The following is a 16,380-nucleotide window of genomic DNA, read 5'->3' as shown; positions in this document are numbered from 1 at the left end:
ACATCTACAGCTAGATTAGGTTGCCCAGAGCCCTGTCCAGCCTGACCTTGAATGTCTCCAGGGACAAGGCAACTATCACCCCCGTAGGCAACCTGCACCAGTGCCTCACCACCCTTAGTGTAAAAAAACCAAAAAACTTCTTCCTTACATCCAATCTAAATTTCTCTCTTAGTTTGAAACTATTTCCCCTTGCCTTATCACAACAGACCCCATTAAAGAGTCTGCCTTTAGTCTCCCTTTAGATACTGGAAGGCCACTCTCAGGTCTCCCCAGAGCCTTCTCTTCTCCAGGCTGAACACCACCAATTATTTCAGCCTGTCCTTGTAGAGGAGGCGTTCCATCGCTTGAATCATTTTTGTGGCCCTTCTCTGTATGCACTCCAGCAGGTCCATGTCTCTCCTGTACTGATGACTCTACATGTATGTGCATTACTCTTTGTGAGGCCTCAGAAGTGCAGAGCAGAGGGGCAGGATCACCTCCTCCACCCTGCTGACCATACTTCTTTTGATGCAGCCTAGGATACAGTTGGCTTTCTGGGCCACAAATGCAGAATGCTGGTTCACGTTCAGCTTGCCATCCATGAGCTGAAGCTATTTCTCCTAGCAGCAAGATTAGACTGTTGCATAGCATTGGTTTTTACTTCAGTATCTTGAAAATATGAAACCATTTATGAGTTTGTGAAGGGAAATACTGCCATTTAAAATAAAACATTGAATCCACCTCCACAGCATGCATCTGCAGAATAAGGGGAAGTTTGTTAAAACTCCTCTTTAAAGAGGGTTCTGAAATCACAGTTATCTTAGTGGAATACAGTTCTACAACCCCATGACACTACAATACTGAATCATACAGTGAAATTCCAGTATTATGAAACAGGACCTATAAATATCTAGACCACAGAAGTGTAATTCCCTTGTGTTTTTAGCTTCCTTTATTAAATGAAGGACGATGAATATGGTAAAACATACAGGAAGAATGTGCTGTGTATGGTAGTTAGCATTAACAGAATGCTTGTTAAATTCATGAGTAAGTTTACCAACACAGGATGCTGATCACTTTGCATAATGAATTCCTCAGTGATCCTTGTAAGAGATGCCTAAAATCATGATTGACATACATTTTGTGACTGGAAGTCTCCATCTCCCTAACAACTTTAAGAATTCTTCTGTCCTGGTTGAAACATGCAACTGACTTAATACTTCATTTTTAACTTCTGATTCAGAACTGCAGTAATCACAACTCATTTAACAGGAAATAGACATTTACAATAATGCACTAAGAGGTGTTTGCTAACTAGCACTGAAATAATTTTCAGTTGCTGGATACTATCTAAAAATCTGTATTTTATCTGTATTCCATCATAGAATATCTTTTAAAAACTATCAAAATAATCTCATACAAATTGATTAACATTTTTAGCCTTCAAGTCCACTTTTCCACGTAACTATTCTGAATTTTAGTAATTTAACACACAACTTTTGTGTCTGCATTACCTATCCTTCCACTCCCCAAGCACATCTCTCAGTGGAATCAAAATTTCACCCCGGGAGACTCTTAACTTCATTTTTTTCCTATCTTATGTTACTTAATATCAGTAGATAATAGCAAAACTGATTTCTTCTCAAGCATATAAGTTATTACATTTAATTATTTCTGCACAACCATGGTCTGACTATTAGTGTAACTATTTACCTGTCAACTGAAAACAGTTGTTCCTTCACAGTTCTCTGATGAGTTGGAAAAAATGGAGGATCTCAAAAACATTCTCAGCAAAAGTCTGGTTAAAATGACACATAAGACAGCAAACAGTAATTTTCTGAAAAAAGATTGAAATACCTTCTTGTGAATTGGTCCCTCCTGGGTCATTTGGATTTGCAGGTCCAGCTGGTGGCTCATATCCTACTACCAAATCTATTGTTGCCTACAGAAAAATACATGGTTTTCTATGTTCACAACAACTCATTTAAAGCAGTGAGTTATTATTCATGTACAGTATTAGAACAACTACATATGTTCACAGGTAATTTTATAATAAAATTTCAGACTATTGCTCTACAATTTTATTTTACAAAGTGATATTTATTTTTTATATTTAGAAAAATCAGTTGGACTATACAAGTACATAACGCATTCAACAAATATTAATTTATTTAGTTTCACGATACTGATGAAGATTAGGTAACATCCTACATTTAAAATTAAGAAAACAAAGAGACAAATAACACTATCTGACCAGCAACGTAAGTCTGAAAAACAAGCAGCGTTTCCTGTCTGGCTCTTTAAATTGCCAGTTCATACGTCCATCCTGGAAGTAAAAACACGTTTCATTTTCCATTCTAATTGCAGAATTGCATTTTTGTGCTTCTCTGTGGTTTTAGTCGATTGAATAAAACATTATTATTCCTAGTTGCCACAGTAACATGAGGAGTCAGGAAAAAAGAAACAGACTCCATGACCAACCAACCATGATATTAAACTGTAGCTGATGAAATACTGAAATTACCCTTTAAGGCCTCTTATTACATGAGCTGGAATGTAATATGAAGTGCCTTAGCAGCCAGTCTGCACAAACAGCAAGTTTTGTTCCAGACATTACTTTTATCAGACGCTGGTTAATCACTCTGTTAAATTTAAACTCATGCTAAACTAAGTTGAGCAAGTTCTTGTGTAATTTTCAGAACTGAGCTGGAAGTAAACATTCACATGATTATGTGCTTCCTAGAATCACTGCTATGACACAGGTGGACATTAGAAAGAATACAGCAAAAAGTGAAGTCAACTTGTTACTTGGGAAAAGAATATATGTATGTGAAAATCAGCCTAGTATTAAATACACCCTGTGGCTCATTGTATCTATAACACACATACAGATATGTAATACAAGCACAGAAAATAATTTAACTAACCTAGAGGAATCTCTCTGATATCAATCAGGCTGACTATACAGGAATAATTACATATTGCTACAAATTATATTTGTCTAAAGCTCTTACTATGGAACTGCAAAGCACTTAATCTATACAGTAAAAATAACTTTGAAATATATTTGCTTCTTGCTGCTGGACCATTTTTGATCAAGACTACAATAAAAGCAGGAAATGCAAGCCACTCACTCCAGTTTCTTGTCCCCTTTCATTTAGCAGAGGTATGAGTTTGAAAGGGCATGATCTGCTTTGGTTACCAACAAGATCCTTAAGCGCTATGGATGCACTGCCAATTAACCTGAAATGAAGTGAATATCATTATTAGAATACAAGTATTTGTTAAGCACAGTTTCCTTTTCATCCATAGCTTGTGCCTGTCAACCAAACGATTCCAGCTGTAACTTGAAAACCTAAAAGATCACTGCAGATGTCATCTAATGACTGAGTAGTGCTAATTCACATTTTCTTTTTCACTGAGCTTATAGGTACTCATTTTCTTCACAGAAGAAACACTTTTAAACAAGTTAAAATAATATATACATTTCTGATTATTACATTCTGTATAGCCATCATCAGTCATGTTAATTGTTTCACTCACAGTTCTCACTGGCAATCAAATCTTTTCCTATGTAATTTTGCAAACTCTCAGATGAAAAGTACTGCATACAGATGTTACACCTTAACACCCAAAAACACGCACAAAAAGACACACACCTCTGTAATAAAAACAGTGAAACAGAACAAATGCAATCAATGTTCTTTCTACATTGATCACAAATAATCTTTTTACCACACTCCACATTTTCAAATAGTTTTATCATGCTTTCCTCTTGGTTCTCTAATGCTTATATATGCCTCTAGAGATACCTACCAAAAGAAGATGCCCAGGAGTTACAAGTCAGACTCTCTTGAGCTGCTTCTGCCTTCTTGAAACTGCCTTTCTAATCCTCATCTTCATTAAAAAGTGAAAATTACATTCATTTTTAAACTGAGAAATTTCTTTTAGGCTGAGTTTCTATCTGTGTAGAATCACTGTCACAATGTCTGGCACTGGATTTAGTTACCAAAAAATGTAGTAATAGTTAACACCTATAAAGTGGATTATTGGAATAAGTGAGATTTTTGCCAGTGAGAAACCCCTGGAATAATTTCATCCTGTAAATACTGTAAGAGAACTTTTTCAAACAAGACACCAATTTTGCTGCTGACATGGCAATAAAAGAGATCTAAGTGCAGCCCCTTTGAGTAGATTACATTGCTTTTTAGAGTATGGTGCTTTTTCATGCAGAGGGTAAAGATCCAAAGGCATTTGTGACATGAAGCAAGAACATTATCGTAGCCATTTTCAGGTGCTATGTCACAAGAACATAAGTTGCTAAGTACATTAGGATAGGTATAAAACACTACTTTCCTGCAAATACTGATTTCAAGTAATACATACTACAGCTTTTGCTTAGCTGTGCACAAAGCCCTATGCTTCCTGCTAGAATAACCCATTTGAACCACCTTGTAAAGCAACTCTGCTTTCCCAGTTCACTTCACACCTCCAATCCCAGTTCTTTTTTTGATTGTTTTCACTCATTCTTCTAACCTTTCACTCCTGTCTCCATTTTTGTTCCTGATACACATTGAGATAAATTGATCTTGTGATCAATACCAGGATTAATAATTCTGATAATTTTTCAGGATTCTGCTGGGTCTATGCAGTTCAGCCCTGCCATTTTTCCATTTATACAACTCTGCATGCCAGATGCAGAACTTGTCTCCAGTTCCCTGCTGACATTTCTCATTGAACTTATAACCCTCTAGACATTCTGTATCCCAATCTACCGTTCCTTCCCTTGTCTTAATCTTTCTCCTTCTCTGTCCCACCTTAAGAAAAAAACATTCTGCTGTGTTTGCATTCATACTATTGCCATTTTGTTTTATCTGCCACTTCACTGAACACTTTAGTTACTTTTCATGGGGGATATTCCAGCTCTCAGAACCTCTCCAGTCCAGCCTCCTCTCCTTCACTAAAAGGTTTCAGTGTCTTCTGAGCTAAATCACAGGCCATGCAGAACAGGTGAAGCTGTTCTAACCTTTAAAATTATCACAATTGAACCTCTGATTCCATTTCTGACATCTGCTTTTTTTCCCTTTATTAAACAGACACCTCAATTCAGTAGTGTAGTCTCGATCCAGCATTCTTTAAAAGCCATAGGAATACAGGTTATTTTCAGTGGGCATTTAATCAGTCCTAGGTACATTTTCACGTTTTACAAACTGTTGTACAGAGCTGAAATTAGCTGTATATGGGAACTGTTGAATCATGGCCTGAACCTCTGATTGATCACCTGAGACAAGCACCTAGTCAGCCATGGGAGCACAGGTGAAGGCAATTCAGCTGTGTGACCAGAAGGGGTGGAGCCTGGCTGCACCTCTTCTAGACCTCATTTAAGGGTTGACTGCCACTGAGGAAGGATCTCTTCCTGCAGAATACTCCCTTGGGAGTTTTCCTGTGAGCCTAGGACACGGATGAGCATTTTCATTTATTTGCGATTATCCCTTTCCATCGTGATAATCTTTCTAGCTATACAATCTGTAGATACCAGCCTAAGCACATCACTCTGTATATTTGTTGATTATACAAGCTGACACTCTGACTCCATGCATTTCTCAACTTCAGGGAGCATAAGAATCATTTTCCCCTGTTATGTAATACTTGCATTCAGTTCACAAGAAAAACTTAGATTGCAAACATCTGATATGCATTACCACAGCGCTCCTATTTATACCTCCAACTGCAGTATTATTTGACATTGCCTTCAGCAATGATTTCATTCAGCAAATCTTACCAGGCAGTAATATATACTGACACAAGAAACAACAGATGGCCTTTCTCAAACAGATAAAGGCTTTTCCCCACCATGTCTTAACATGTCTTAACATTCCCCAAATCAATGATCCATAGAAGTCACATAAGTCTGACATTATACACCAGAGAGATGTCTTCCTCTGCATTTGACCAAATTTTACCACACTAAGGGCAAACAGCCTGCAGGCAGTTATACTATTCAGCTGTCAAAGAGAAGTCAAAGAAGTTCATTCCATGTGACTGCAAAGCTCAAAGTGGTTAAGCCAGGAAAATCCTGTGTAGCTTAATGCCTTTTTATCTCATAGGCTTCTAAGATGTAAATATCATTGAAAGCAAGTATATGAACAAATGGGAAACAACTCCTATAAATGAAAGGTACAAATGCTTGAATGCTTTACGCAGCTACATACTGAAAGAAATCAATTTCTCTTCACTATTCTTCCTTCAATGCAAAATTAATCAATTAAAAATTCTATTTCAGCTTTTCCTAATATCCTTCAACTATGACTACGCTTTTTTATTTGAAAATAAGAGACATAAGTTTACGTATCTTGAAGTATCACAAAAGGGGAAAAAAAAAACAGAAACAAAACCATGACTACTCAAAACCAACTAGCCATACCTGATTCTACAGAAAGGCAAATAAAATCTTTTCCCATGTACCTAAGCAGAAAAAACCTGCATGCTTGCTATTATGCTTTGATATGAGCTGGAATTACTTATATTAACTTTGAAAAGAGCATCATCTGGCCGGTAGGTTCAGCAACCACACTCTCTTATCTGGTGGTGTTAACTGAAGAAATAGCTCATCAGTGGTAGTGCTTCTGAGATTTTGCAGCCTAAGTTCGTACTTCTGAATCCTCTCCTGTCCCAAGCAAATAAAAACAGTGCACGCATTTAAATACATTGTAATATTTTCTAACACACCGATCACCTCAGGCAGACTGAGTACGACAGACCACCTGTCTGCTTCTAGCTGCCTCTAAAGTCCTTTATTTTACCCTCCTCTAACAGATTGGACAACAGTCTCCTATCTTTTCCACTCCAGCGAGACCAAGAAATCTAATAAATAGCTGATACGTACCTTAGACTTATTCTAAGCTTTAGAAAAACTTTAGGAAGTCAGTCATTTGCCTTCCTCAAAGTGCTCTTTTTCATTGGATGTCAGTTGTTCCACTGCTCCCCTGTAAGAATGACAGAACTGCTCTGAAGCTGTTCAAACCCCACTAAGAGTCAGCTACAACAGGTTGCCAGTCCAGTCTGGTTCTGATCATGTGGCTGCTCAACGGCTGAAGTCTTGTTTTTCCAAAGTAACAAGGACTACTTCAGGGTCATTGCTGAATCTCATCTTTATGACTTTAAAGATGACAGGGAGTCTTTTAGCAACAGAGCGTTGCTTTTTAACTCTGCATACATACCTATCCAGTCATCCCCAAGACTGGTACACGCAATCTGCTCAGTCAGGCAGGTCTCAAACTTTTCTGGCTTTGCAGAAGAAAAACAAAAGAACTTGGCCTGCCACAAGCAGTTCTGGTATATCACAGAATAAGACCTCAAAAGAGAAATGTAACTTCCACATTCAGAAGCACATTTTTAACCACTTGAAGTATAATTTACCATACTCGGCCTGTGATACTTTCCTGTCCATAATCAATGGAAATACTTAAGTTTATCAGCATGAAGTCACTAAGCTGCTGATGCCCAACTATTAGAAATAGTGTTGTATTTGTGCTAATGCTAATCAATCTGTTAGTGCTGTGGTTAGCACTTCCTGTTAGCTGCCCAAATAAATACCCAAGAGAAGTGAAACTTCACACCCATTCCTGGATCAGGATATGCTAACTCACAGTACCAATCGTTTTATTATTCTATCCCTGTTTGGAGGTCGCAACTTGTACTGAATTCTTTGGCATATCAAGTACTCCATCTGCTTAAATACTACTTGTACTAAGTTCCAAGTGACCTTAAATCAGCTGATGTTCAAGCCTTTGAATTCTTCTGCCTTATTTTTGTGGATTTACTTTGGCAGAGCATATACTGATTGTTCTCATCAGCAAACTTGAGCATAGAGTTATAATTTCTACACTCACTCTTTCAGTATGTATGTTGCACTATAGCTTTTGTGTTACAAGACCCTCTGTTAATTATCTTGTGTTTGCTCTTAATAAACACTTTCAAGCCAACTACTTTTATCTTCTTTAGTTATTAGATAATAGTTGTTCCACGAACAAAATTTAAGAAACAATACACAGATATTATTTTGTGCAAAGCAGAAAGCTCCCAAATTGAATCTTAACCAGCCTAGATCTTGCATGCAATGTGTGCAAAGAAAAGCCAACTCATGCACAACCACTCTGACGTAGAGAAGAATTCACACTACAGGATCCAACTGCAGGAAGATTCAAACAATCCAGTAATTGTTTACCTATGGAAAATACTTAAACATGATTAAATTATTTGCTGCACAGTAAGGGTGTGCCCAATCTGTTTCTCCTCTGTGTTGCTATGTTGCTAACTACAAAGAACTCAGAGAAACATGTAATCCCAGCTCTTCCCCTGAAATCAAATTAAAACACTTCATTCAAACAAGATTGTAACTTAGTAGTATTTCTTTTAAACTTCTCAGGGATGACTGATGCAATTTTTTTAGTTTTTTTTTTTTTTCCCAACTGCATAAGGATTTGTTCAGAGAGTTTGAAATCTTTCAACTAACATTTCTAGACATAATAGAAAGCAGATGTGTTCCTTTTTCAGACAACTTTACATTGGAAAATCTAGCTCAACACAGATCATGAGTGCTTTCTGGTTTATTCTTATGATGATCTTTCTACATACATGTAAGTTGTGGTTTGCTTCATTTCTCTTTTTGAATGACTGTGTCTTTTTACCATGAACAGTACTTATTTAATGTATCTGCAAAAGTTTAGTGATCTTGTAAATAGAACAGTAAATTCTATCTCCAGGAAAAGAGAAAGGGAAAACATTCAAGTGCTCTTTCAAGCTTGTTTTTACAGAAACATGCCAAAGCAATGAGTCATTCACCGCGCTCCTCATCCTGCACCACCATAAGAATGTTCCTCTAGAACAAAGAAAATAAAGCTGAACACATGGTGTAGTTTCTTCTCATTGCTCTCTCAGCAAACACAGACCCCTGCACTAACCTGTTACAATCAAAAGCTAAATCCCAGTTCAATCTAGAATTCAACGGAAAATAACATAAAAAAAATAATGAACCTCTACAGAAAAGATTACAGTAATGAACTATTTATTTGCTTTAGAGTCAAATCCCATTACACAAGTACAAGACATAATTCCAAAGCTCACAAATAAAGTCAAAAATCCATGACAAACACTGTTTTTCTGAAATAATGAGCCTTTACGTCTGAAAAGCTTGAGTTCAGTTAGCAACATCAACATTGCATCTAAAAATTAATACAATACACTACAGCACTCACTTTCCTGTCCTGCCTTATGTTTGTTGCTTTGTTTAACATTACTGTCATTTATAATGAAAGTTGTAAGGACCATAGGCAGACACTGAACTCGACCTTTCCAGTCCTGAACTAGAGATACATGATACAGTCCTGAACATAGAGATACACTGCCCTGAGATACATGCAAGACAATTTGCGCTTCCTTTGGCTATCCACCTCACAGAGCAACAGATTCATAGAAAAATTAACTGGAGGAGTTTTCAACAAAAATCTTCTCAGATATATACAAAGAAAACAGAATTGTGTAATTGACTTCCTTGCAGTACAAGACTTTCACAAGCTTTTTGTGGACTTCAATAGTTCCCTAATTATAAATGTAAAGTGCTCATTTCTTGGAAGTCAGCAGAAGTTGAGCTAGATGTCATGAAAAAGGTTGCATTTGGAAACCAAAATTTGAATTATTCTAGGAACTAAAAACCTACATTCTTCTTTACCTACCTGCAGTTGTTCCTGTTCATTGCAGGGGTGCTGGACTAGATGACCCCTAAAGGTCTCTTCCAACTCAAACTATTCTATGATTACAAATGAACAAGGATAATAACCTGGAAATAAACTTAATTTCTATTATATTTATGCACTGATTAAATAAATATACCACTGTGTTTGACTGACTAGAAGATCTTGTCTTTAAAGACAAGATTTTTGTATTAAAAAGAAGAAAATTTTTAAAGTATTCTTAATAAGTTTTAGTCTCATTAGTTCTTAGAGACTCAAACTGTGATTGAGACCACCTTGATAAAAACAACTATCAGACTATTCTGAAGAGCGTAAGCAATGTAAAACAATAACATGGCAGATCTAAAACCTTCCCCAACTCAATGATACTAAGTAGGATCAGTAACTCTACAGAAATACAGGTTACACGTGCATGCAAGTATTATGTGGGAAACTCATTCCCGAACTTCCTCTCCCTCTTTTATATACTCCTGTCACTAGATACTCATCAACATAAAGCTTCTTCTGCTGTTACAGTGCTTTCTGTATTGAAAAGAAATTTTGAGATGACATTTCCTATTATCACATTGGAGTCAGGATGCCTACTCATCTATTCCTACTTCTAACTCTGCTTATCCTGTTTCCTTGCCAAATACATCACATACTGCAAATATGTGGGGGAGGGTTCAGGATTTATTTTCAAAGATAACAACTTTGCAGGCACTGCTCCATCTTCAGTATGGACTATATGTATTCTTGCACAGCTCTGGGCATGAAAATCACTTTCCCAAAGAATTTTACTCTTTTTTTTTTTCCCCAGGTTTTTTTGTTTGTTTGTTTGTTTTTCTTTTTTTAAATTTGTACACAGAATAGGTGAGTGGACACACTACATAAGCATGGCATTTGTGTTAACTGTGGCTAGGCTCTACAAGCCCAAGTCACAGGCCCAGATGATAGTTACAGAAGGGTTTGAAAAACATGCTTGCTACAGTTTGAACCCCTGTACAGAATGAAGTATTTTAAGGGCTCAAGTTAAGTACCTTCCCTTTTTTGGTAACAATCTACAAATTCCATTACAACATTCAGATTCCTGGCAAGCTTTCCTCCATTAAGTGGTTTCTGGGATTTTCCTCAAGTCAGAAGCATGCTTTACTGCTTTACTGACCTGAAGAAATCTCAGGGATCTAAGGGCATCTGCTCACATAGCGAGTTTTAAAGGCAGACCTGATGAAGCACTATAAAAATATGAAATGCAGTTTAACTGTCAGGAGGAGGTAAAAGGCTCAAAGAAAATCTACAATGGAAGTAGACCGCTATCAATAGGTGCAAATAGTGCCATAAAATATGCAAATTCATCATCATTGCATTTCAAAACAGCATTAGCCCTACTTGGCATTCATGGAGAGGAAGGGGCTGACCAGGAAAGGAACAGATCCGTTTAAAAATCTTGGAACTGCATACAAAGTAGTAGGGAACTGACATCTCATTTTGTATAAGGGTTGTGCTGTTTTTTTTTCCTGGTCACATTTTAAAAATTCCTCTCTGACTTCAAGAGTGGATACTTGGCAAAATATACCTATTTACCTTTTCAGCAAAAAGCAGATTAGCTGAAGATCCTAACCATTGTGGGAGCTTAAACAGACTAAAATCTTTATCTTGATTGGAGCACTAAGAAAGAAATCCTAGGCTTTGCCAGAGCTTTTAGTACAATCATGTTTGGACACAAAATAATACATTCTATCCCTGCTGTGGATTGCCTAAAACAGGCACATCCAAGTTGCTGGCCACATGTGGCCCAGCACAGCTTGCAATGCCCCCTGCCCTGCACCATCATGGCAGAGGTTCTGCCCCACTGAGTGGCCCCGTCCGGCACCAGGCATCCCCATCACTCAGTGCCAACTCAATTTCTTTATCACTTGCTTTGCTATATTTGCAACTCCATTTTCAGACAACATAAATACATGACCTGCAAATTTTCAAATGAATTGTACAGCATTGCAATCAAATATTCAAGTAAAAAAAATGCAATTGTCTCTCTCTACTAGCTTTTATAATCCATCACACAGAGAAATATCCCTCGCTTCACAGTCACACCTTATTCATGCCATCACTTTTTGGCAGTACATACGTTTGCAAACAACTGTTTTCAAGGATGAAAACCAGGAAAAAATTCATCATAAATCTCTGACACCTGGAGAGCTCACTAGGAATGGCAACCACTTCCACTAAACAACACTGATGCATTACGTTCACAAAAAGAGGGCCACATACCCCACTAGTTTTATTATTTTGTTGCTCTTCTTTGTTATGTTTTAATAAAAAACATTTAAAATGTTTTGTTACTCTTATACATTAACTATATATTTTATGAGGGCAGCTCCAAAAGTAATGCCTCCTATATGAATCTGTTTTCCCACAACAGAGGCAGATGGTGGTATTATGGTAGCAGATGCTCAACCTTCCCACGAGTATTCCATTACATGTTGTTGCCACATGACAGATGGCAGCTGAGAGGAAGTCTGACAAAATGGTGTCTGACATGGATGTGTGTACAAGCCAAAGGTGTGGAACTGAATTTCTACATGCGGAAAAAATGTCATCACTGACATTCATTGATGCTTGCTGAACGTTCATGGAGAACAAACAGAGAATGTAAGCACAGTGAGGCAGTGGGTGGTACACTTCAGCAGTGGTAAGAGCTACAGTGGCTTGTCTCTTTGTCAATTTTTTCTTTGTTTAATTAAAGGAAATCCATTCACATTTTATATCCTTCCAGACACGGGTAGATATTGGTACCATTTGTTTATCTTTAGTTCTCTAATGTTGATAATGAAGCCTGATTTAGTAAACACTTAAACTAAGCTTCTTAGTACTGCATGAAAAATTTTTGTCTAAGCAGTGAGGACTTCCTCAAAAGCCTGACAAAACTGCATGAATGAAACTCTCGTTCAGCCTCTCACAATGGGAAAAAAAAAAGAAAAAAAAGAAAATCTGCAGCCTCAGATCCCATGATATTTGATTTTTAGATGCCTGAAAAATACTTAGGATGAAGTTAACTGTATAGACGCTCTACATATTATACTAGGAAAGTTCAGATTTTTAGAGCAGGATTCACAGGCCTCTCTGCATACACTAACAGTACAAACCAGAAGAGAAATGGAGCAGGAAGGATAAAGCCTCAAATTCCTGCACATGATCAACATAAAGAAAATGGATATGTCTGTGTGCAGAATCCTTTACTGATACCAAGAATCTCTGCTTTCCTTTCAGATAAATGAACAACAGAAAAGGTAATTCTCAGTGCCTTCCCCATTTCCCATTTTTATAACCCTAGTTCCCCTAACAAATGGAAAGCCAGATATGCAACTCCTTCCACTAACGTTACTTGATTTACTTTTCCCAGAAGACTCTCGTAATATCAAACCACATATTTTCTTAAAAATAAAAAACACAAAACACAACAAAGCCAACAAAACAAAAATCCTCACTGCTTATAAATCTTTTTATAATAAAATCAGAAGAGAAGGTAGCAACAGTGTTGTCAATCTTCAGTGTATGTCACGAGTGTTAGGTTTATAACATTCAGCCAACAGGCTGAGCTAAGATTTAGTTCCTCTGCTCAGTGTAAGGGAATATACCCTCCACTAAAAAGAGATTTACAAGTTGACCTTGGGGAAGTTACTCTTGTTTTCAAGCCTTTTATTAACTGCACAGAGAGCTTAAAATTATTGAGTCAGGAAGAGTAAGGAACCTGACTTTTCAGAGATTCCATTTACTAGGATACTCAAAGGAAAAGGAACCTGGATTTCATTCCCAAGACAATTTTGTTCAACGTATTTATCCTGATGATTAAGTCACTCTCCCAGGAGATGAATCCCTTCAGACAAGGTAGGAAATTGAACAACTTCTGCTTCCTTTCTTAGACAACACTTTGATAAGTGATGTAAAATACAGTATCTTACGGAGATTTTAAATAAAGAGCTTTTAACAGCATTACAGTTTCTTCAGGGCTAATTTTTGGAAATTTATTAAGTATAGTAGTTTTGGGTACTGCACTGCACACTTCTGCAAGATAATGACCTGCTCCAGGTATCCGAAGTGACAGAAGTCTACTTACGAGAACCTTAACTACAAGGAAGTATTGACTGAATCACAGTATCTGTGCTTTTCAAATGGCAGTAATAGCCACAGGGGTCTGAATTTTAACAAAATTCTGCCGTAAACACCTTTGACTTAGCTTCAGAATTTCTAAAATTAAGCTGGCACTTTTTTCACAGTAACAATCCAATGGGTGAGGGATGGGAAACACGCTGCCTTACAGGCTAAAAGTAGTTATTACATCAGAAAACATTGAATTGCACACATCATTTCTCTGCAGCAACTATCAGTTTTAACTGTTTCCTAGACTTCTATGTTAAAAGTTGTGTTTAATGCTGCAAAAAAGCACATACTTGTTTTGTCCAATGGTTTCAAAATCCTTCACAATAGCTGCCAGGGAAGATGAATTATCCAGAGGGATTCCTTTCAAGTCAAATTCAAGAATCTGAGGGGAAAAAAAGAGTGGTAACAAAACTAAATCATATTACAAGTTATATATAAGGTAATTAACAGCAGAGCAGAATACACAGTAAAATTAGTCAGAAATAAATTCTGCATTTAGTTAGAGATATACAAGTATGAACTGGCATTTGCAAAAGCAGAATTTGAAATCTTGGAACATGCTCAGAGAACATTGAGTTGCTGCTTTCTATTAACAATGCAGAGAAAGAACTCAATTGTTTAATTTTTAGATACCATCTTTTGCAATTCCACTTTGCCATACTAAATAGTTTATCATTATTCATAAGATCAGGTACAATTTCCCTCCAAATCTGGAGGAAGTCAGTTGCTGTTGAATTTACACAGATATTTGAAGCTTCCCTTTCTTACATGTTATAAATTCAAAGAACAACCTTTAGCTTTAATTTCTGTTTAAAAAAAAAAAAAAAAGGAAAATATTTTCCCCAAGAAAAATATTACTGAAGATGCAAAATAGCAACCATAGCATAAACCACAAGGAACTTCAGTTCATAATTCATTCTGGTTTTTTTTTTGTTTGTTTGTTTTTCTCCTTAGTATATCATAAAGGATCCAATTACACACTCGTATACAGCACTGAAGGGCTGAATATCATTTGGTCCTAAGTAAGGAGGAAAATAATACCAACCACGTGCCACAAACTCACCAGATACTCATTTACATTACCTAAAATCATTATTTACTGCATTATAGTATGTGGCACAGGATGAACCCATTCACTTGTATTTACTACACCTTTTAAGAACATACATTCATTAGCTCCAGCCTCTAATATTCACAACTGTAGAAACTGACTTTCAAATTTTACAAGCATTTTGAATCATAAAAAATCAAATAAAAATTACCTCATTCCAAACAGGATTGAGTTCACTGTCAATTTTCTTTGTTTTCTTTTTTTCATCTGCAAAGACAAATAAAGAATGATCATTTGATTTCACTAAAGCATTACTGGTACCAAAATTTTTCCTTTGATTTCTCAAAACAAAACTTGAGCGTTAAACCAAACTTTTCAATTCTTTCTGCCCCCTTCCAATATCTGCAGATCTTTCAGTCAAAAAAACAATGTTCCTGGGCAATTTTAGAGGTTGCTGAGGCTTTTTATTTTGTTTTGTTTAAGCATGGCTAGATCTATTCCCATAAAGTAAAATTATTGTTTAGGTACTTCAATCTTTTGTGACTTTTGACTACAAGTTCAGTACTGATGGAATAACACAGACTAAAAAGCCTGGAGACACCTATGTGGTGACCTCAAGGGAAGGAACTTTACTAGTTAAGGCAACACAGGTTGCACACATACCAAATCTGTATTACACAATAGTCTAATTCTGAAATAGTATCACTTGAAAAAAAAATCTTAAGGTATTAAACTGTCAGCATTTTCTGCTTTAAATGAGCAAGTATTAGCAGAAGTAAATCTGCATTTAAGAGGAAATAGTCCTTCCAGAAAAAAAAAAAAAAAAAAAAAAAGAGGTTTCCAGAGATCAAGTGTTTTCAGAGGTTACATCTATGACTTTATTAACAAATACTTCATAGTAAAATTTGCACTTGCTTAACCTACAAATGAAAGAGGAATTGTCAGTTTCTTAGACTGTGGTGTTTCAAGTTCCTTCTCTGGCCAGGAATACTACAACTAACTGCTGCAGAGGCCCTCTGCAGGCCCCCTTGCCCCTAAGAAAGGGAAATACAATTCTGTTGTTACAGAAGGTTCAAAGCAAGTAATAGTTAAAGTTTTAGTAGGCATACAGCTCTGCTGGAAAAGATGTCTTGACATAGCACTTGGGAGTACAGAAGAATACCAGCAATCAAGCAGATCTCTAAAGAGAAATGCCATATAATAGTGTTAACATATATGTGCATCTCAGCATAGTCAGTATCCTAGCTGCTGATCCGTCAGATGCTCAGCCATCTCAAGAAGCCTACGTTTCAGACAGACTTTGAGTTAAAGAAGTACAGTAAAGGTGGTGACACTACTTGCATGTTATGTCTGTACTTTCCCAGGAAAACTCTGTAAAGGTCTGGGAAGCAAGAGCAAAGATATGCCATATGGGCAGATTCATATACACGCTATACAAGCAGAAGCCTGCAGTGACTG

At 36.8% G+C, this 16,380-nt stretch overlaps 1 protein-coding gene across 9 annotated transcripts in view; it reads right to left on the bottom strand.

The window, feature by feature from the left end:
• Positions 1-16,380, bottom strand: part of MYOF (myoferlin) — a 67,939-nt gene that overhangs the window by 46,034 nt on the left and 5,525 nt on the right. For all 9 annotated transcript variants that reach the window (XM_048945266.1, XM_048945259.1, XM_048945260.1 and 6 more), the window contains exons 2-5: positions 15,134-15,189; positions 14,162-14,253; positions 3,114-3,222; positions 1,837-1,921 (exon numbers count right to left, since the gene is read on the bottom strand). In XM_048945266.1, the coding sequence (XP_048801223.1) occupies positions 1,837-1,921; positions 3,114-3,222; positions 14,162-14,253; positions 15,134-15,189 (342 nt within the window). The remainder of the gene's footprint in view (positions 1-1,836; positions 1,922-3,113; positions 3,223-14,161; positions 14,254-15,133; positions 15,190-16,380) is intronic.

The sequence above is a fragment of the Lagopus muta genome, chromosome 5 (assembly GCF_023343835.1).
Source record: "Lagopus muta isolate bLagMut1 chromosome 5, bLagMut1 primary, whole genome shotgun sequence".
Lineage (NCBI taxonomy): Eukaryota > Metazoa > Chordata > Aves > Galliformes > Phasianidae > Lagopus > Lagopus muta.
Note: the sequence above shows the minus strand (reverse complement) of the source record. Positions and strands in the feature narration are given on the sequence as shown.